Genomic DNA, 23,002 nt, shown 5'->3' with positions numbered 1-23,002 from the left:
GTATATTATCCACCAACTATTTTTATTTTCTTCTCACAATAACACATTGTTTATTGAAATAAACTTATTGTGAACTTTAAAAACTAAAACGGTTGCTAAAACAAGAAAATGTAATTTATATTTTCTATAATTTATTGTGAATTTATCTTCATCGATTTCCATTTTTAAAGATAGAAACAGCAAAACCACCTTTACTTAGTCGGCAGTGAGCGAGTTAAAAATTTAACAGTCTGAAATAAAAAGGATTTTACTAAAATGTTATATTATTAAAGAATATCCAGAAAGCTGTGAAGAAACTTTGAAAATATGTTTATTTTTAACATATAGATCAATCAGTAATGAAACGATAATTATTTTTGGGGAAAAGAGAACTTTCTGCCTTTAGATAGATTTACCTCAAAATCGTTCTTCATAAACCATCATTCCATTATTTATATCTAGTTGAAACTATACAGTCCAGTTGATGTAAATAATATTACTTTTGCAACTTTATTATTATTAGTGTCCCCAGTGTAAAAAAAAAATACAAACAAAATTTTTTAATAAAATAGTTTATTACATTACAGTGAAATTTTTATAGATTTAATGTAACCATATGATATTTAAATTGAGGTGAGATGAATATACAAATTAGTTTATCAGCAGAGATGAATTTTCCAAACTCTTGAGAATCAACATAACATTGTTGATATCCACTTAGCATTAAAGTAATAAATGGAAGATTAGGGATTTTTGAAAAACAACTCCTGCAAAAGGTGAAATGTAATAAATTAAATGAAAAGAAGTGAATCATCAAAAATATTTATGAAACACATGGAGAGATAGACTTTATGAAGACAAGTTATGGATTTTTATATTGATGTCTATTTTTTGGGAATAAGCTTAACACAATTTAAATAGTTATAATAAGATATTCCATATGAAGTATATTTTTTGTGTAAATCGAAAAACTAAAAAACAAATTATTAAAAAGTTGATTTTAAGTTTCATTAAAGATAGAGGGGATTTCCCAGAATATTTGACATGATTATTTTTTAAAATTGGAAACATATAAAATCTAATAGTAGAACATTTGTCACTAAAAATAGAAAATATTATAGAAGTAATTTACTATTAGCATATTGAATTATATTGTTGTTTAGGTCTATCATTAAATGAATTTAAAAAAATCTCTAGTTTTAATAAAACTCTTTTTTTTTAAATTTTTGATTATTTATATTTAATGAAACCATGTGGCATGGAAATTCTTTCAGAGCAGATATTACCCATTTCGGCAAATTCTTAAAATCTCCACTTAACCAGATAAGCCAAAAATTTGCATCCAAAAAAAAAAAACTTTTTAGATTCCTTTCAAGGTGAACATTCTTTAAATTTAAAAATTATTTTTCGCTTGAAATTTTTTAAAACATGAGTTTTACATGAATGAATCTTTTACGGATAGATAAACAATGGATTAAGAAGAAGGACAAGCATATGTGAGTGATGGGGGAAATTTTATATTTCTTTCTTTTCTTTATGGAAAAAATACAATTTTTCCAGCCCCAGTGGCCAAATCCCTTAAACTGAATTGCCAGAATAAGAATTTTATAAATGAGAATACATCTGTAACCTAATGGTGTTATCAAATGAATCCTATGATACAAAAAGACATGAAACACTATGAATTTAAACACGAATTAAAATGTAACTTGAATTGTGACATTTCTTTTTAATTAAATAACTTCACAAGTAATATAAGTGGTTTAAAATTGCTTAGCATGAAAATTTAGAACTAATAAATGATATCTGATATTCAATAAAAATGTTTAACGTAATAAAAATATCCAATATAATATATCTAAGAAAAATAATAATGAGCAATAAAAATGCCTTACTTGGCTATTTGTAGTGCTTTGTTAATTTCACTTGATGTATAAAAACCTTGAAATGAATAAATGTGAAGCTTTCCTTTTTCAGATAACTCAGGCACATGAAACTTACTAGCATATGCATCACTCTCATCAGCACTAGAAATAATATAATAAGAAAAAGATAAAATGAATAATGGTAAATAAAAAAAATTTTAAAAAAATACAAATACATAACTTTAAAGTAGTTAAACAACAGAGAATGTTTCATTATAGCCATTTTTTTAAAATTATGAGAAGACATCGATCATTTTAAGTTATTGGGAGACTTACTTTGGAAAATAGAAATATTTAGATAACATCTTTTTCCTTTTTTTTTAAATATGTTCATCAAAACTCTGAAACGACTTTTTTTTAATAACTAAATTTAATTTTACTAATTTTGTCTTTTTTGTTAAATAGATATTAAAATTATTATTATCACTTGCACTAACTATTGCCCCACTCCTTCACTTTTTTTTTTTACTTTAATTGCTACTTTTACAAAATAATCAATTCTAAGTTTTCATGCAATACAAAGAGTATTTTCTACTTTAAAAGCCTAATGTATAGCTAAGTTATGATTAGGACTGGGCGATATTAGAAATTATATATCGTGATGCATCATCAGTTTTGCATCACGATATAGCGATGTATCGCGATATAGTATTTTTGAATTTCATTTACTTGTAAGGCACAGAAAGTCAGATTTCTATCGAAACTCCATACTCAAATTGATTTAAATCAATTTATAAGTTTGAAGATATATATGTTTTGCTTAAGAAAGATATTAAATAAATTGACTACTATGCACAAAACTTACTTAAAATAATTAGTGAAAAAATGTGTAGATACAGAATGAAATATTTGCACCTCTTTATCGTTTATAAGGTATTAGCAGTCTAATTAAGTACCTAATTACCTAAATTATTAATTAATTAAATTATTAATTAATTATTAATTAATTTATGTAATTATTAGGTAACTTTACTAAGCTTTTAACTAGAAATAAAAGAAAGTTTAAAACGATAGGTTTATGAATTATTTGAAAATCAATTAGTTTAAGCGAATGAAATTTTGAAGAAAAAAAAGTTTAAAGTCATAAAAAATAATTTTACTAAATGAGCCATATAAAAATAACTTTTATAATTACATAATTATTAAGTTCGATAGTAATGTTCAAATTCTAAATGAAAAAGTAAACACAAGTTTGTTATATTTTCTAAAAATGATCACGCAAATAACGAAAGATTTCTTAATTTAAAAATAAATAATAAAAAAATAAATTAAATAGAAATTTATCAATATATTTACCTAACAATATAGAAAGAAAATTTAAAAAATAAGTTCGTTAAAAATTAATTGTATGTTCAAAACAAAGTGCTAAATAAATTTTAAAAAAAAATAATAATAATAAAACGCTTTCAAATCACTATTTTTTATTATTATTATTTCACATAAATAATTACATTAAATTGAATAATGACTGAAAAACAAAGTAAGGTTTAATTTCTTAAAAATAAAAACAAAAGAATTGTGATATTCGATAATATATTTAGCTAATTAACTAATAATATTAAAAGAAAATTTAAAAAAACTGATTGTAGGTACTCTCTAATAAAACGAAAAAAAAATTAATAAAATTCGCAAAAACCCATTAAATTATTAGAAGTTTTATCCAAAAAGTTTTTAATAAATTAAAAGAAAAGAAAAAACCTAACAAATTTAATTACTTTGTAACTTAATTCTTAATGGGCGCCTTAAATTAGATTTCTGATAATTTTCACATTTAAAAATAAGAAAAAGTTTTGTTGAAAAAAATTACCTAATTAATGACGAAACTCTTTATAAATTCTTTTCAATAATAGATTGCGTTCAGAACAAGGCAACGGCAGCGATCACGAACTTAGTCCCCCTGAAAATAATCTACAAGAAATGATATCAAGTCGCGACAAAGAAAAGTAAGAGGTGCGAAAACGAACATGCGAGATCACGATATAGTATTCTCAAAACTCTGGTTCTGATTCTACCGCTAATCAATCAAGGCCATCTCAACATAACGAAACGAACACCCCGAGTCGGCATCGGAACGTAAGGGAAGATCCTTGCTAGTCTTATATCGCTATATCGTCTTTCCTCGAAGACTTAAATCAGATTTTTGATGCATCAGAAATCTGATGCATCGCCTGGAACGAAAGTCGCTGTATCGACTTAAATATGTCGCGATACATCGATTTATGGCCCAGTCCTAGTTATGATAGCATATTATTGAAACTGAAAAATTTGGTGGCATGTTAAAAAAATTTTTTTTAAATAATTTTGATTAATATAGAGGTATTCGGAAGAATGAGGTCGGATAATCAGGGTTTTACTGTGTAAGAAGTATACAAATCTTTACAATTGTGTACATAGTCAGTTTTTTTCTTTCTGAGTAGACAAATTTATAAAGTACAATTTAAGTTAAATTTTTTTTTAAAAATTATTATATTTTTCAAAATTATTTTCTAAATTAACAAACAATATATTAAAATGACATCAAAAGAAAATATAAGTTTAAAATGACGCAATAAACTAAATTAGAAATACTACACAGTACAAAAAAATAAATAAAATAAAAAAGTAATAAGCTTTTTTTCATGTATTGTCTCTTTTTTTAAAAAATTGTAAAAATGCATCAGTAATAATCAAACAAAAAAATTCAGCTTTGTAATCATCACTAAAAAAATATATGTTCCAACTTTTTCAATTTTGAAACATTATCACAAAATTAAACATTAAATAAAAGATAAAACCTTAATATTTAAAAGTAAATAAAACAAAATATTTTAAATTAATAATATTTAAAAAAATATTTTAAGAAGAATGTAGTTCAATTATGAGTATTAAGATCATAATAATAGTACACAATATTAAAAAAATAAATAAAAATTTTGCCAAATAGGCATTCATTAAAAGAAGTCATTAGAACTACCATGAAATATATAAAACTACCAATAGATTTGAATTAAAATTGCTATTGAACTTTTCCTTTAGAGCCAAAAAAATTTTTTTTGGAACAATTAATACCAGAATTTCAACAATTATAAAACTTAACAGATGATTGATATTGCATTAGGTTTGATATAAAATTAAGTAAATAGCTGTAATCTGTAGTACATTTAACACACTATGAAAAACCATCTTACAACAAATAATGATTTTATTCAAATTTAAGTAGTGCCATCAACTTTTAGTAAATAAGCATTGTGCTCTATCTATAATAATGAGGACACTTTTTTTTAAAACATTTATGAAATCAAGATAAAATGTCATCATTTCAAGAATATTAAAAATTGTACAACAGCTTTCAATAGGGATGCTTCACCTCTTGAAAATTAGCCTAATAAATCAACAACAAAAGGTAATATCTTTTTTCATTAGTGACTCATGTTTTGAGGTAGTTGATAATGATATTGAGAAAGTGAAAAATAGTGCTTGTTTCAGTACTATTCAAAGGAAATAGACTGAAATTGTAGTGAAATTAAATATGCAACAATTGAAATAAAAGTTACTCTTACTATTCAACACCACAGACTTGTGCACCAACCCACTCCAAAGCACTCTCTACCAATGTTTGATCCATACTCTCGAAGTTTAACTGAGGAATGGGCACGTCGAATTTTATTTCTGGTTTATATTGAGGTTGGCATGGATGACACTCATAACCTTTGCTTTCAAAATATTCTCTTAAAGATTCACAACATACATCACCTATAAATACAAAATGTCGCTTTAAAAAAGGCTTAATAGCAATTATCTAAACTGAAAAGCATTAAAATAAAGGCACAAAATTACAAAGTTGTTATCATCAGCCGAAGATATTATTATCGTCCTTCATACCCACTTGATATTGTATAAATTTTACTGTTTTGCTGCAATAAGTTTCCTGTGTTCACTGTTATTAATTTAGCACTTAATGGTCATAAAGAATTCCTAGCTTACATCCTATTAAACTTGGGGAAAAACAAGCATCTGGAAGGCCAATCTTTGAAGAAACGCATTGGGTCTGTTCTGGGCTCTAGCGCCAAGAAGAAGATAATTATAATAATTAACTACAATATTAAATGCAATTATAAGTATACTTAATTAAACTTATTAAATTAATTGTTAATGTGACAATAATGAGAATGATATAAATAACAAGTCTTTTTTTCATAATACACATGGCATTAGACTCAGTATAAAAAAGTACCATGCAATTTTATGGGGGCATTTGTGTCCATTAAGGGTTAATAGTGTTATCTTTACTAAATAAAAATTAACAATGAATATAGACATACTAAATAACACATGCTTGAATTCAAAATTTTACACAATACCCACAAAAGCTTACATATCTGATAATAAAGACAATGAACCTCATATTATAGCAAAATTAAGTTCCTCCAAGCAATGTATTAATTTAAGGGTCTTACATGCATTACGACCACATTCACTTCTTGACTAAGTCCCAAAAGCCAAGACCTTGTATACTAATGTGTTATTTAGAGAAGAAAAAGTCACTCTTTTAACTTTAAAAATATAAAAAAATGGCTAGTTTTTATGGCCTTGGGAACTATTTTGAGAACTATTGAAATGGATTTCAATTCTAAAAAAAGACTGCTGATTGAATGGTTTATCACAAAATAAAGTTATTATTTAACATTTAGTTAATATAATTATCGAGAAGTGATCTAGAAGATTATCTAGAAGATCTCAAGTGCAATAACATTTTTACTAGCTTTAATATTAAATTGACTTTTAATGAGTACATTTTTTTAAATTTCACTTTTAGCAAGGATTCCAAAAATACATATCAAGGACATTCATTACGGAACACCCTGTATGTTTGATACCTATATGTCAGGTATGAACTTTCAATTCTAAAAGTACTTGCCAAACTAAAAATTTTGCTCAGCACTATTTTACATTTATAAAAAAAAATTAACAATTTTTAAATTGCTTACAGATTTAATATAAAAAACTTAAAGCCATAAAACTTAAAACCATATAAAACTTAAACCATGAAAGACTTAAAAACTTACAAAACAATAATAATGTACACTCAAAATAGTGTTATCTTAAGGTTTCAATGGTCTCAGAAACCGCTGCATATTATTAAAAAGACAAGCAAGAAAAACAAATTTCAAACTGCGCCCCTTAATGGGTTCAACTACTCCCACTAGAAATCTAAAAAGTACAAAATTTTAGGAAATCTATATAATTTAAACCTTTTGATCCTTTCCGTAATGGGTGATCATTACGTAATGGTGATCAATTTTAATGGATCACCTATTCGAGAGATATTACAAGAGTATTTCAAAATTGCCAACATATTTTCAACACTGTTCACTCTGAGTCTATCGTAAATCCATGCAGTTTTGCTAGTGTTTTTGATCAGACTTCACTAAGGAGTTGTTAATTCAGATTCTAAAACAAGAAATTTACTTGCCAGTTTTAAACTTTAGATCACTAATGTCGAACTAGAAGGTAGAAATTTTATGTTCTGTAGATATGTTTATTAATACGTTTTTCAGAAGATATTAAAAAAAAAAGATATATAAGAATGTTCTTTTGAGCAAGCTACTACTATCCAGTTTTGAATAACAAAAAAAATTGATTAGCAATTAATAAAACTATAATAATAATAAAGATTAAAGTGACACAATGAGAAAACTAATAACTAAATACCTCTTGGTATCCATTTTAGAAGCAGATCGAATTTAATATGATCAATTTTTTGCAATTCTGAAGAAACTGTTTCATGCAATTTCTTTCCAGGTGAAAAGTCATTGGAACTTATATTGATGGAATAAACTAGAAAAATATTAAATAAATTTAAAAACAATGAAATAATAACAATCTATTAAATATATACAGCAAAGGTTTGTTATGACAAAACTTCATAACAGCAGGTAAAATTGTTGTTATCGAGAGCTTATCAATGTGAGCAAGTACACATATTTAATATTAAAATAGCAATAAAAATACTAAAAATTATATAGACATAGTTATTTCTTTATCTTTTAATATTGAACAACTATTTTGATTCAAATACATTTCTAGAATAGACTTTTGCTCACAAATTGTAGACTGAATTACATAAATAAGTGCTGATGGTGGGGGGGGGGGTGGAAATGTCTCCCTCAATAATTAAAAATCTCTATAAGTTCCCATGTATATTTCAGGCAAACGAAGAAAATTTTCTCGAATTATCATCAAATTAAATTCCTAACAATTAAAAACGAGAGAGATATAAAGTAATTTATCTTTGTGTGGTATTTTAAGTATTCATTTGTATTCATCATTATTTTGTGGTCGCTTTTAAGAGATTTCTTTTTATAATTAGAGAATTATTGGGTCCATGTAATTTAATTTTGTCCCCTTCAAACATGGACCTTTGCAATGCCCATGATTATGCAGCTCTGTATTTTAAGAATGGCAGAATTGTCTAGAGCAGGAATGTTAGAATAAAAGTTTCCAAATCATAACAAGCTTTTGCAAGAAGAAACTGAAATGAAGTTGAACCTTGTTGATGTGAATTCGGCAGAACTATCATAATTATTTCCTGTTAACCGAATTTCGCTTTATCCGACACATCATGAATGAGCTTAAAAGTTTGAACAACTTTATTAAACTATTTTATTTTTTCTATTTCATTTATTTGCCCATTTGCTACTTCTAACAAAGCAAGAAAATAGAAATAGCATTCCTCAAAATGAATTATTGGGATTTTATTCATATGTTTATTATCTGTGCTATCCCCAGTTTCTTTTCATGTTAAGCGATAATCAGCTTGAAAGTTTCATGTTAAGCATGTAAAATACAACAATAATTGATTGCTGACTCACGGGACCAAACATGTATTTCATGTAAGGTGATATTTCACATTCATCAGTTTCACATTAATAAGGTTCAACTGTTAATGTTTTTTGACATTGATAAAAGTGAATGTTGAAAAAAGAATGAATATGGGAAATGGTACATGGGGTCACCAAAAAGGGAAATAAGAGATATGTGGGCAACAAAAGGCAGATTCTTTTGAAGTAAGCATCAGCATTTCTATAAATAGAAGAACTTTTCTTTTGTTAGAAAGAAGATAACTTAGTCAGTGGTTGCTCTCACATTGCTTTATAAAAAATAAGAGATTAAAATTGTAAGAAGGAAACAAAATTCATTCATTTCACAAATGTTTCATCATATTATTAATTTTTCTGTATTGATTTCAGATATAAATAAATGAAAATGTTTCACATTCAAACCTTTTTTGTATAATATTGTTCCCTTAAACAACAGAAAAATGCATTTCTCTAAAAAAAAATTTTTTTTTTTTTAACTTTTAAAAGACTAGCAATTTTTAACTCATTATAAACATAAAATTTTTGAAAACTTTAATCATACATTTTTTGCAACTTCAACATTTTGACAGTGTCTCAGAAATTTGTCGTAATAGCCAAATTCTTATAATATGCTACACTTGTTATATCACACTTCTGTATTTATTAAAACATGGGTTAAACAATTTATCATTTTACAATAACAAAAAAAGCAATTTAGACAATATCGCTAAATTAAATATTTCAGAAAATCTAAGATATGAGAGAAAGGAAATTAAATGTAACAATACAAGGTTTGTTAAAAAATATATATCTTATCATGAGCTTGATTGATATTTTGACCAGAAGAAATCTACTTCCCCTGTGGCAGAATTTTTTCTCACTTTCTGCGACAAACCTAACTAGAACCAATATCTTTCTGCAAGATATTTTTATCGTTATAAATGTATGTGTAATGAATTTATAATAATAGATGAAATTCGTGTTTATAAAATAAGTCTAAATGCATAGAATAAAACTGTGTAGATTTTTTTTTCTTAATTTCATAATATAAGTTTACATTTCTTAATAAGTTTAAATTGTTTAAGTATAAATTTGCATAATCTTCGATAATAACGAAAAGTTATAAATGTATAGATCTGCAGACAAAAATGCTTACTAGTAAAGATTACCCAGAACCTGTAATAAGACAGAACTTATAGAAATAGCTAAGAATTGACAAAAAGATTAAATTTATAAAACAAGATAACTGAATTTGAAGTATCAGTTTAAAACAATATCAAAATTAAATTATTAAAGCAGTTTAAAACAGTATGGTTTAATGTTTCATTATAGTAGTTATATCAGGTACAGAAACAAATCAGGTGAAAAAATTAATATTGAAGTTGAGTAATCAAAATAATAAAATAGAATTGACTATAACCGAATTCTAAAAGCAAAAAATGAAAGCAATGTCTGTTTCAATTTTTTCTACATCTAATTAATTTTATCGAATTAATTATAGATTAATTAGATTCGATTACTATTGTACTGACTTATTGAAAGATTTTTTTTAAAAAAAAGGAGGTAAATAAAACTTTTTTCGTGATCAGATTAACTTCAGAACGAAAAAAATACACAGCGTTTGTGATTTTGCACTGTATTGTGTAAATACGGTGAATTCGCGATAACTCGAATCTGATAGGACTGACGAAAAACTTCGACATATCGGAAGTTCGACTTACCGTTAGTTTCGGTTTTTGACTTTTAAAATATTGTCGGATTATTTAATTAATGCTTATTAATTACAAATCTTCTAAATGCTTACAATATTTAAGATTATTTTTCTGACAAGCCATTTACGATAAGACTGTTTGAAGCACTTTATGATACCCTGGTCCATCGGCTGCAACTTTGCTGTTGTGTTTGGCGGGAGAAACTGCAAGTTTACTGCTTTCAAATTAGGTAGATCATTATGCGCTGTGCATTTATCCATAAAGAGTATCACTTTTCTTTTTTTAGCGAATAATTTCCGATCAAATTTTCTTACATAGTCTTCAAATAAAACTGATGTCATCCAAAACTTTTTGTTAGACTTGTAATTCAAAGGACACGTTTTTACATTTTTGAAACATCGGGGATTTCGGATCGGGGATAACGATAACAAGTAAGGGCAATTTCTCTGTCCCAGACGCATTTCCTCCAACTAGGACAGTCAAACGTTCTTTGCTCATTTTACCCCCTGAGCAGTTTTCCTCCTTAAACATCATAGTCTTATTTGGAAGACATTTAAAAAATAAACCCATTTCATCAATATTGAAAACATCCTTTTCACTGTATCCTTGAAGTAAATTTGGTAACGTTTCATTTAACCACTGTTCACATACTTCAAGAGGGACAGCTTTAGCTTCTCCATGAAGAGTGCGAAAGACATTGTGTGTGTGTTGCAAAGGAAGGGGCAAGATATCAGCTACTAGGTTTTTTCTCTTGCTTTAAAAGATCCAAAAAAAAAATCGAGTTAAAGGGAGTAAAATTCGAGTAATCGAGAATAATTAACATGAAATTGAAGATAAAAGGGTCGGGACCTCATAAAAAAATCGAGTTATAGTAATATTTGAGTTATAGCGAATTGACTATATAGCATTGATTCCACACGAAGTATGCAGAAGCGGTTTCCGACTCAATATGCTCTCAAGTCTATTCAACATCTCGAAACGAAATAGTCTTTATCAGTACTGAAACATCGGTATTATAGCCATACTCATTGGATGCAATTTTTTTCGCATGCGTTATAGAAACCTGTTTGAAAGTGTTTCACCAGTAAATATTTTCCACCAATCTGGTTTTAATTCGCATTCCAAAAAATCGTAGATAGTGAGATATCTTTCAGGCTTTATTTCATTTATCGTTAGATTGCGATTTTTCTTTCTTTTTTTATTGACGACTTAATTCAAAGGATATAGGCATTTTATCTTTACAAAAAAAAAAAATATATATATATATATATAGTCATTTTTTACTTTTTACTGCTTCTAAAATTTCTTGATTTGTTGGAAATGCTGTCTCATCCTTACTATCGATATCGCTACTAGTAAAAATATTTTATTCGAATCTAGAACGTTTTTTTTGTTTTGTTTTTTTCAATATTAGTAGCGTGGGAAGCTTCTTTTCCTGTCGCTTTCCAGAAAAAAATCTCTGACATCACTAGATGTTGTCGACTTCCATCTTATTTCTTCTTCGGTATGCCGCTTTGAAAAATCAGTTTTCAAATTTGTTTTGATTATTGTGACTTCACAATTGCAACAAATAACCTTTTCGCTAGATATGATTTTTTTAAAAAAAGAATCTTTTTACGCATGAAATTTTCCACATAAGTGCAAAAAATATAAAATGCTCTGTTCTCATAAGAAAACAAAGCAAATTACTGCGCCAGCGATTGAGGCCGAAGTTGGCAAATTTCGAAAAATAGCTTAATAAAGGGGAAAAAAAATTCTCCCCCATTTATCCAGTAACTGTTTGTGTTGGAGATTAACAGAGAATTACGAGCGCTTTTTCCTTCCGCAGTACGCTAGAAAAAAAATATTTAAAACAATTCTGTAAGAAAAAAATTTTGCAGAACCATTATTGCTTCTGCAGAAATTTTTTGTTTCTGTAGAAAATGTTTTTTTTTTTTTTGGTAAAACAGCTTCTGTTTCTGCAGAATCTTTTTTGAGAACTTTTGGTTGTAGCAAACCAAAAATTTTTATTTTCCAAATAAAAAAAATCTTTCTGCAAGAACTCAGTCGCTTTCTGCGACAATGTCGCTGTGTCGCCGTGTTTCTGCCACGGGGTCTACTTCTTTCAAGACAATGGAAAAAACTGAAAGAAAGTGAACCAAATGGAAGACACTAAAAATAACCAATACAATTGTTTAGCAATACTAAAGAAGAAGTAGATTATAAGAATAGCTTAAATTTAAACAAATTAAAGTAAAAATTGTATCAGAAAGTTAAATTAATAGTAATAGTAATTAATAGTTAATTCAACTATTTCATAAAAATAACTATTTTTTTTATTATTTATTACAATTTTACATAAAATTTTGTAATCTATAAATCATATTATTTAAAAGTAGGTTTGAGTATTCACACTAAAAAAATATTTGACATAAAAAACTTGTGCTATTTGTAATTTAGTGTGTTAGTATATATGTGATAAAGTGTGATTATGATATCATAACAGTTTATACAACAATAAATTAGGATTTTACTATTCATATTTACACTTTTGATTTTGAAAGACTACAGTTCTTTTAATATTTTAAGAAGTTTACTACTTTTTTTTTTCTTTCTGATTGTGGCTTTTTAGTTTTCACATATTCAAATATGACATTATAAATAGCTTGGAAACTAATAAATTATTATTTTAACAAGATTTCATTTATAAACCATTTAAATAATTGCTATTTGTTATTTCTCTTTGAAAAAAGGTTCCTACATTTCTTGCACTTGGGTTGAAAGAAACATATTTCTTTCAGGTAAGTTTTTTCACTTGACCTCCCTGCTCAGGAGGAATGAAACATTTAGAAATGATAAAATAAGACTTTAGATTTGCTTCTATAGCCTTCAGGGCTGAATTGCTAATGATAAACTACATAAGGATCATGGCTGATTGCAAACTTGACTATAAACTACTAATTGTTTTTCCATACAAACTTAGAACTCATTTATTGAACCTGAAAGGAGTATATGATTTAGTACCTCCTCTGATTTTGAAAGAAATCATACCATATAGATTCAAAAGTATAAGAAACAATCATTATTAAAATATATCCAATGATGGGCTTAAAAATATTGCATAAAAAATAGGAATGTGAAATAAAATGTTAGTATTAAAAAATAGAACATAGAAACTAACTTTGATGAGATTTTGTTTCTTTGAAATGATGGTTGGATGATTTTTCTCTCAAAAGTGATAAATACCCAGCAACATTGTTTTCTAATTGTACAACCAGCTTACCTGTAATTAATAATCAAAAAGTTCATAAAAAAAACATTTTATAATTTTAGCATAATACATAAACTTTGAAAAAAAATATATAAAATAAAGAATATATTTCAATTCTCACAGCTATTAACTGATTACCTGATGCTGTAATCGTTATAAGATTGCCAACATCTCCATTATTGCTTTGTGATAGTGCACACAACAAACCTATATTAAATTAAAGCCATAATTACTAAACTTTTATTGAAACATTATTTACTAAACATAACTAAATTATGAATTTTACATAACTTATCTATGTTTTGTGTGTATCTATGTACATATATGACTTTTATTAATTTACTATCCCATTAATGCTTCGTGTTAAGTTTTTGTAAAAGCCCATAAGCTCACAGAAATTATTCATTACACTAAAATTCTTTTGGAGTATACATTTCTTTACAACTAACACAAAATTAATAGATATTCATTTTAAATTGATGTTTTTAATGTCAACACACATAAAGTATTCAGTTGATAACACTTAACATTTTCAAAGAGGACTTGTACGCTTTAATAAAAGTATATTTATGAACTTAGTTAACAAATTAAATAAATTAAAACTTAGCGGTAACAGAATTTTTTTCCAAATTTATAAGTACTTGTACAGAATGAGACTTGTTTAAGTTACAACTTTAGTAAAATAAAATTAATAATTCAAAAAAATAAAAATTATTTCATCATTATGTATGTTTATAATTTTTTTTTCTACATTGTAATTTTTTTTCTATGGTGCAGAAAAAGCACAAATTTTGCACAGAAACTGAAATATTTGCAAACATTTTCATTACTACTACTAATAAAGTATTAACTTTTAGAAATTAATGGGTGAAATTATACAAACCTTTTCTCACAAAATTCTCAATAAACGACTCATGAATAAGAGAAGACGCGGGAACTTTTTGTGCGAAGAAATAGTTACTTTCATCTGAAAGCAAAATCGTTTTAAAATCATCAACTAGAGTTTCAGATGAACTAAGAAGCAGGTGCACCTGAAATTACCATGAATTATGAAAATATCAATGATAGAATGAAGAAATTATCAGTATGAAAATTGATTTTAGCTTACTGAATGAAAAGGAATGCGATCAAATAATTTGCATTTTTTCAGAAGATATTCCTCATCGAATTCATGAAATTTCATAATATGCTCAGGCGGGGGAAAATTTAACATGCTTATAATATCAGAGCAAAAATTTCAAAGGTATTAATTATTCACGATAATTATTCAGATAATCATAACTCTTGTCTTTTCAGATAAAATAAACTTTTAAAATTTTCATCAAGGAAGAAAGAATAAAGAAAGGAAGGAATTTTGGTTACAAAATAAAATATTTTTATTTGTTGATAGTTTGAAGGAATTCAATATAATTCTTTAAAATTATATTTTGCTTTCAGCTTACAGTAAGCTACAAATAAAATTAAGCAGCACGCACTGTCTTGGCTGACCGCCCTCTTATAACCCTAAACTTTGGCGATCTGGTGAAATGGGTGATTGCCAAACGAAATCTATCGCCAACTGCTTGGATGCCCGCATTTTGAACGTGATTGAAAATGGCGAAAATGTTTGAGCTGGAAAGATGTAACGAATACGCTAGGAAATACATATTTTTTACTACAATATTTTTATTCATGCAAAGTGATTTCTAGATACTGGACATTAGTATTGCAGCGCTTGCTGAATTAATATAAAATAGCTCTTGGTGTCGACATTTTTACTGGCTAGCATTGCATATTGCAGGTATCATTTTCATCACTTTTCTTAGCATTATTGTCGGATCTGTGTTTTTATTTAAAGCAAGAATTTTTGTTGTTAATTATAAAGATTATTTTTGTGTGTGTGTGTGTATTGAATATTATTTGAAAGGAAATATGAATGACAAATAAGTTATAACTGTAATAAAACAAGGTTGGATGGAAACCACTTTTTTGTTTCTTATGAGTAAAAGGTTAAATTAATAATATTTTGCACCGTGATTTTAAGGTACGCATTAAAATTATCAACTTTTCTTGTATGAATATGCTTTAGTGGTATTAAAATAAAAATATTGATTCACATTTTTTTCATTGTTGGTTTTAAAAATTAGTTTACATGTGTTAAAGTTCTCTGTTTACATATTTTATTATTTGTTTGATGCTTCTATGATTACATTACTACTATAAATGATTTTTTTAAAATTTAGAATAATATTGAAAAGCACAAGTTGTATTGTAACACAAATTGTGCTTCGTGATTTGTATATTCAGTTGCAATGCTTCTAGTTTAGTTCTAGGTTGTTATCATCATCAGTTACATATGGAAATAAGGCTTCTGCATTTACTGAATTTCTCACAGTTCTGACCTGAGTATTGTCACGACTACCAGGTCAGTCTTGTTGAAAATCCAGTTTTGATCCTTCAGTACCTACAGAAATAGAAATCTAGGTGAACCAAATGAATGTTATGAAGAAAACTGATTGGATTAGTATACATTTTAATTTGTTTTAATGATGTAGTTAATAGTACTAGGGTAAATTAGAGTTAATATATTATATATAGTATACATTTCTTATTATTTGTGAGATTCTGCTTATTAAACATTACTATAAGTGACATTTTGAAAATTGATATTATAGTTTGGAATAATACGAAAGGAGTAGAATAAAATTTTGATGGTTGATAGGAAGCACAAATATGTAACACTTGTAATGTAATGATGTGTTGTTTTGTTATAGGTTGACTTTCTTATCAACTCATAAAACGCATTATTTTAAAGCTCCTTCAACAACCTCAGTGTGCCTGTATGTCTGAAGTGGGAGTTATGTGTAATTTGTTAAATTACTTCTGTGTATTGAATTTTCTTGAATGTTATTTGAAAGGAAAAAGGAGTGACAAATGAGTTATAACTTTAATAATACAAGGTTGGAAGGAAACCACTTTTAAATTTCGTATGAGGAAAAGGTTACATTAATAATATTTTGCACCGTGATTTTAAAATACCCAATAAAATTATCAACTTTTTTTGCATGAATATGCTTAAATGGTATTCAAATAAAAATATTGATTCCCATTTTATTATATTGTTGGTTTTAAAACTTAGTTTACATGTGTTAAAGTTCTCTGTTTACATATTTTATTATTTGTTTGATGCTGCTATGATAACATTACTACTATAAGTGATATTTTTAAAATTTAGAATAATATTGAAAAGCACAAGTTGTATTGTAACACAAATTGTGCTTCGTGTTATGTATATTCAGTTGCAATGCTTTTAGTTTTGTTCTAGGTTGTCATCATCATCAGTTACATGTGGAAATAAGGCTCCTGCATTGACTGAATTTTTCACAGTTCTGACCTGAGTATTGTTACGACTGCCAGGTCAGTCTTGTTGAAAATCCAGTTTTGGTCCCTCAGTACAGAAATAGATATTTCTAGGTGACCCAAATGAATGTTATGAAGAAAGCTGATTGGACTAGTATACATTTTGACTACTTGAAAGTAATGTTGATTAAAATAATGTTTTGAACATTTTAATTTGTTTTAATGATATAGTTAATAGTACTTGGGTAAATTTGAGTTAATAAAGTATATAGTAGCATTTTTTTATATCATCCTTTTTTTTATATTGTGATTGATTAACTCAACACCTTAGTACATTATCTCTCTCTTCTAATAATAAATGTTTTTAAAAAAGTTAATTAAAAAATTTTAAAGCGCAGAATATAGAAGTGATGGAAATATAAATATTATTCTATTATAAACTTAATAACTAGAGTTGATTTGTTATAAAAAGCAATGGAAAAAAAACAATTTTTTTTTCGGGTTTACCCTGATCTCAGTGTAAAATCATTGAGATCTAGTCATATGGCTCTGTTTTCCTCTACCCCTATAATGGCTCTGGTATTGCAATATAAATAGTATTTTAGAATGTTTTGTTTCATTTTATTACATAAAGTGTCTTAACATTAAAAAGAAATACCAGCACTTTTGTAATTTCAAACATGATTGTTCTAAACTGTTGTCAAATTTTTGTCATTTTGTTTTCAAACTTTTGTAGCATGCCTATCATATTCATATCTTGTAATCTAAAACTTTCAAAAGTTAAATAGGCGCCTAATAAATATTTAGAATTATGAATGAAATGTATGACTGTCACTCACATCGAAAAGTATTACTTTTGGTATTTTATTTATCTTAACTGCTTTTAAAGAGCTCCTGTAAAAGAAGAATTTTACATTTTGTTCATAGACTAAAAATTTTATTTATTTAATTTGTAAAATGTACTGGATTTTTCTTATAATGTAGGTAGCTGTGGTATTTTTGATCCAAATGTATGTCTAAATTGTTTTCATTTTATAATAAATAAATGATTTTTCTACTGACTTAGTCTCTCTCTCTTCCTTTTTTTTTTCTCTTTGTGTTTACTAAAAAAAAATTTATAAAATGAAGAGGAATACTACTTTTAAACATAAATTGAATTTTTCTAAATATACTTAAAAGCTTAACTTCATAACTAATTAAATTAAGTTTTATAAAAGTAATCATAATTGAAATACACTATGAAAATTAAATTATAACAGAACATTTCATGCACCAAAACATGTAACTGCTTTATAGTAGTACATAATCAGGGCTCAAAGTAATCCTTAATTTCCTTTAAAAAAATAAGATAAAGAAAGTATTCTTAATTATTAAACATTTCCATAGATGTCCCGAAATTTTTGTGATTTTAAAATTTTGTTGAAATTAATAGGGAGAAAAATTACTATTTATCTAAAAAAATATTGAAGAAATTTCATGAAACAAAATAAATAACAAAATGAACTACGAAGTCTTCATAGCTCTCAAGTACGATATTAATCTACTTCCAGTATTAGAGACAATTACTCTTAAATTGATAGCATATTCGATGTGTGAGAGGAATATAGAAAAATCTCTTACCTCACTACTCCCATCATACTCTACTGTTTCTCAAAAGAAAATCCTCGTATTTTGCTACAACTTAACGATTTTCTATATTTAGGCAATTTTATTCTCTCTTTTGTGAGAAAGAAAACACATTTTTAAGAAATATTTCTTTTTTCACTTAAGTACAGGAACTACTAAAACTATTAACAATTGAATATCTGCGAATTCATGTTAGCATTGTACAGTGGACCAAAAAAAAAAATAATTATAATAATAATAACTTTCCCTCATAACCACCCTCAATAACTTTCGTTCTAATGATCTGATTTTCACATACTAAGTGTCAATCTTAATGGTTCCTGAGGGTGACCTCATATATGAAAATTATTTAGTGCTAACTATTAAGTTTCGAAATCGGACACAGAAACGTACTTTCTCTGAATAAAAAAAATTTTTTTTTGCATATTTGGATATTTATCCGTTTGTTTATAAATTATTCATAATTTTAATTCGGTTTTTTATAAGTACTGAATGGTCAATACTTTACTGTAGGTAAAATTTTACAACTCATCATAGGTCTTAAAAACCAAATTACTTTTAGGCAAACTATAAAAAATAATAGGCTCCATGAACTTTTATTTTACAAAAAAATCTGAAATGTAGTTTAACATAAATTTACAAAAAAATAGAGGGTTCGTTTAAAGAGTTAATAATGCAAATAGTTTTGAGAAACTAATTTTTTTTTGCAACAATACATGAAAAATTTAAAAATAAAATCAGATGCTGATTACAATTTAATACACTTAAGTAATAAGGAATTTATTTCGAAATATATATCTTTAAATTACGAATTTTCAACTTAAAAATACAATTTATTTGCCTCAAATGCCATGTTCTAGCTGTATAATACGACATATTCAATACCCAACTAATTTCTGTGATGGATTTTCCATTTTTATATAGTGCCACTATTTTTTCTTTTAGAATGTATGAGCAGTGGAACATTATTTTCTCTACTAAAATTAAATTCAATTAAAATTAGTAAAACTCCAATAAAAACTTGCAAATCTCTAAATAATCTACAACGGCAAAACTCAACGAAAAACTCTAAGTAAAATTTACTCTGCAATTTACTAGAACCTTCAGGACATGGACGTCAATTTTTGGCGAATTTTAATTTTTTCAAAGATTTGAAACTCTTTTTATTTATTTTCTTAAATTTGAAATTTCATTTAGAAAAATTAAGTTTTTATGCTTGTAGTAGTCTGTATCTTAATATTTTAACAGGACTTATATTGTCCTTAATAAATTAAGAAAACTGTAGCATTAGTGTCGTAATTATAAAGTTAAAATTAGAATTTGAAAAATCACACATTTCGTTACCACGAATTTACAAGTTTTTGAAATTAAATATTGAATGTTGTGGTGAATATACACATATTAAAATACTTCTTTTTAGTTTTGCTGCCACATGTTTAACTTCTTAAGGACTTAGATGGCTATTTAGCAAGAACTGAACAGGATAGTTTATCTCCATTACTATAGCCAACCAAATTAGCAAAAACTTATTTACAACCATTACCTATTTTTCGTTTTTAATATACTTCGAACCTATAAAAAATTGAAAATTATCTTACTTCCAATGTAACATAAACTTGTTCTATCTTTCAAAGAGAAAAAGAAATACTGAAATGCCAGCAAAATATGACATGTAAGAGGATGATACTGAATTTTATTGTCAAATCTAATTTGTTCCGACTTATAACAATTTTGTCAGAAAAAATCTGTTGAAATATTAAAATGTTGCAAGTTATATATCTCACATTCTGATTTTATAATTAAAATCAGAATTTAAAGCAATATAATTAGCTTTCCAAAACATACTGGTTAATTGATTTAATAGCCTTCATTTGATTATTTGTGTAGATTAAATTACGCAGATTAAACTTATATTTAACATAGTAGAGGAAAGAAATCTCTACAGTTGTCAAAACTGCTATTGAAATATGTGAAATGTTGCAATAAGTTTTTACTGATCCATTATTGAACTAATAAATGAACACATGGTATAACAATCAATGCTGTAATAAAAATTAAACTTCTCCAGAGATCTTGATAATTTTATTTTATCCTTCTTGATTACTTTATGAATTATTTTGAATAAATTATACATTAATGTCTTATCTGCAACCAATCTTTTCTTATTTATATGGAATATGCACAAAACAGAAAGACATAACAACACAATTAAAAAAGAAAAAATGATTTTAATTTCTTTATTTAGTATTTAATTTGGCCCTAAAGTGTGACTTTACATATTTATAATGAGAGAAACACATTTTCAGTTTTGCATTATGATTAAACTTGGTCATATAATACACGAAAAAGATTTGCTTGAATTTTAAGAAACATATTATTTTACTTTGATTAAAAAATATAACTTAATGTGTTCATTTATATTAACTCAATTTAGAAGTTAAACGCCAATTTTTAAGCTGAAATAGTTTATTTACATGAATATCTAATTTTAGAAAGAGATATTCTATCCTTATAACTTTTTTTTTATATCTAAATAAAATTTATCTGTTAGATAAATATTAGTTCAAAATAAAATCAATTATATATTGTCTATATAATCTTTTCTGCATTGATCTTATTTTCTTAAAAAATTTTTTTTTTTTTTTAAATTCAGTAAATTTTTTGTGGGAAAAAAACGAGGTAGTTATTCTTTAGAGAATATAACCTATAATAGTTAAATTTATTCCCGTTTTGTGCTTTGCTCAAATGATTGTTCCAATCGTATACAGTTTATTAACTTTACTTAATTAAAATAACAATAGTTATTACTTAGTTAGATTAATAGTTATCTATATAACAAATTTATAACGAAATCGCGTAAATATTAAAGGAGTTATCAAATACCAGAGTTTTCAAAGTACTTAAAAAAAATTAATTAAACATTTCTAAAATCTTGCTTTATACATCTCAGAATGCATGCAAAGAATTCTTTTATCTCTAAATAGTACAAAAAATTTCTCAAAATTTCATGAAATTGACTTACATAAAGAATAGAAGAAATTGAATGAATTTGCAATCCATAGTAGTAAACTTGACATTTAGTGATAATCAATATACGTATATTCATTTCATTTACAGATCATTTGAATATAATATTAGTTAATGAACTCACTGTTAAGTGTCATAGTACTGAGATAAAGTTGCGGAAACATACATTATAGTTTTGAAACAAATATTTATCACTCTGACACAAACCACCAGAAAGACTGCATAAAATATTAGATTTTAAAATTATTATATTCATTTCATTTACAGAACATTTGAATATAATGTTAGTTAATGAACTCACTGCTAAGGGTCATAGTACTGAGATAGAGTTGCAGAAACATACATTATAGTTTTGAAACAAATATTTATCACTCTAACACAAACCACCAGAAAGACTGCATGAAATATTAGATTTTCACATGCTTATGTAAAAACTGAGATATGTTTTTATCTTGAAATTATATGTAATTAAATTAAATAAGTGGCAATGAATGATTTAAAAAAAGAAAACGTAACACATTATTAAAAAAAGATGGAAAAAAAACCAAAGTATTTACGCATGATATTGATTACTTTTTTTTTCAAACCTCTTCTTAACGTACTTTATGAATATTCAACTAATCATCTAAATAATAATTTTCTAAGAAAAATTACGATCGCAACAGAATTACATAACTGGGTATAAAATATTATACAGCTAAATTTCCGAAAGCAAATATAGAAGGAAAAAAAAATCTATGCACAGAAATCAATACTATATGTACCTTTGTACTATGTTAGCACTTTGTTGTAAAATACCTTGATAAGTATGAATACTCTTTAATTCGTTAGAATCCGGAAGAAAGAAAAAGAGAGTACATATAGTATATTTATTTGATTTGAATTAACTCGCATGAGTCTGAAAAAAAAATACCCTTGCAAACCTTTCTTGCAACGATTTTTCAAAATAATTATTAGACGATTTCACCACTAATTTAAAAAACATATCATCAAAGAAAGCTCTTATTTTATTAAGCATTCAATTAATCCCTTCACCTCAGTTAATAAGTTCATTGACAGTTAGATTTTTATTGGATGTCATTGATACGTGACACCGATATGGTTGACACTGAGATATGATCACACACAAAAGTATCAAATTTAAATTAAATAACTGCCATTTTTGAAGAAGATAATTCAGTTGTTCTCTAATCCGGGCCGTTAATATATATTTTACGAATCCTTATAAGTAATGGAATAAAAAACGTGTGTAGGGATCAAATTAATATTTAGGAGAGAAAGAACGCAGACACGCTGCTGAACTTT

The 23,002-nt window shown here is 26.3% G+C and overlaps 1 protein-coding gene and 1 long non-coding RNA gene across 3 annotated transcripts; one reads left to right on the top strand and one right to left on the bottom strand.

Annotated features, from left to right (window-relative positions):
• Window positions 1–539: 539 nt before the first annotated feature.
• On the bottom strand, window positions 540–15,201 carry LOC107457321 (ribonuclease P protein subunit p40). Of its 2 annotated transcripts, XM_016075460.4 has the most exons (8): window positions 14,814–15,201; window positions 14,589–14,736; window positions 13,844–13,912; window positions 13,616–13,717; window positions 7,596–7,721; window positions 5,444–5,636; window positions 1,875–2,006; window positions 541–746 (listed from the first exon to the last, which is right to left on the bottom strand). In XM_016075460.4, exons 1-8 carry the CDS (start codon window positions 14,916–14,918, stop codon window positions 575–577), a joined length of 1,047 nt encoding a protein of 348 aa, XP_015930946.3. In that variant the 5' UTR covers window positions 14,919–15,201; the 3' UTR covers window positions 541–574. The 2 variants fall into 2 exon arrangements, with proteins under 2 accessions (XP_015930947.3, XP_015930946.3); XM_016075461.4 differs by lacking the exon at window positions 13,844–13,912 and having other exon boundaries at window positions 540–746; window positions 14,814–15,161.
• A 150-nt stretch (window positions 15,202–15,351) lies between these two features.
• Window positions 15,352–17,061, top strand: LOC147814204 (uncharacterized). The gene is made up of 2 exons (XR_015432711.1): window positions 15,352–15,485; window positions 16,999–17,061. It is a non-coding gene; the product is annotated as an uncharacterized LOC147814204 (long non-coding RNA).
• The last annotated feature ends 5,941 nt before the right edge of the window (window positions 17,062–23,002 follow it).

Source organism: Parasteatoda tepidariorum, chromosome 3 (assembly GCF_982258835.1).
Source record: "Parasteatoda tepidariorum strain Cologne lab strain chromosome 3, Ptep-v5.0, whole genome shotgun sequence".
Classification (NCBI taxonomy): Eukaryota; Metazoa; Arthropoda; class Arachnida; order Araneae; family Theridiidae; genus Parasteatoda; species Parasteatoda tepidariorum.
The sequence above is the reverse complement of the archived record's forward strand: the minus strand, read 5'-3'. Positions and strand labels throughout refer to the sequence as shown.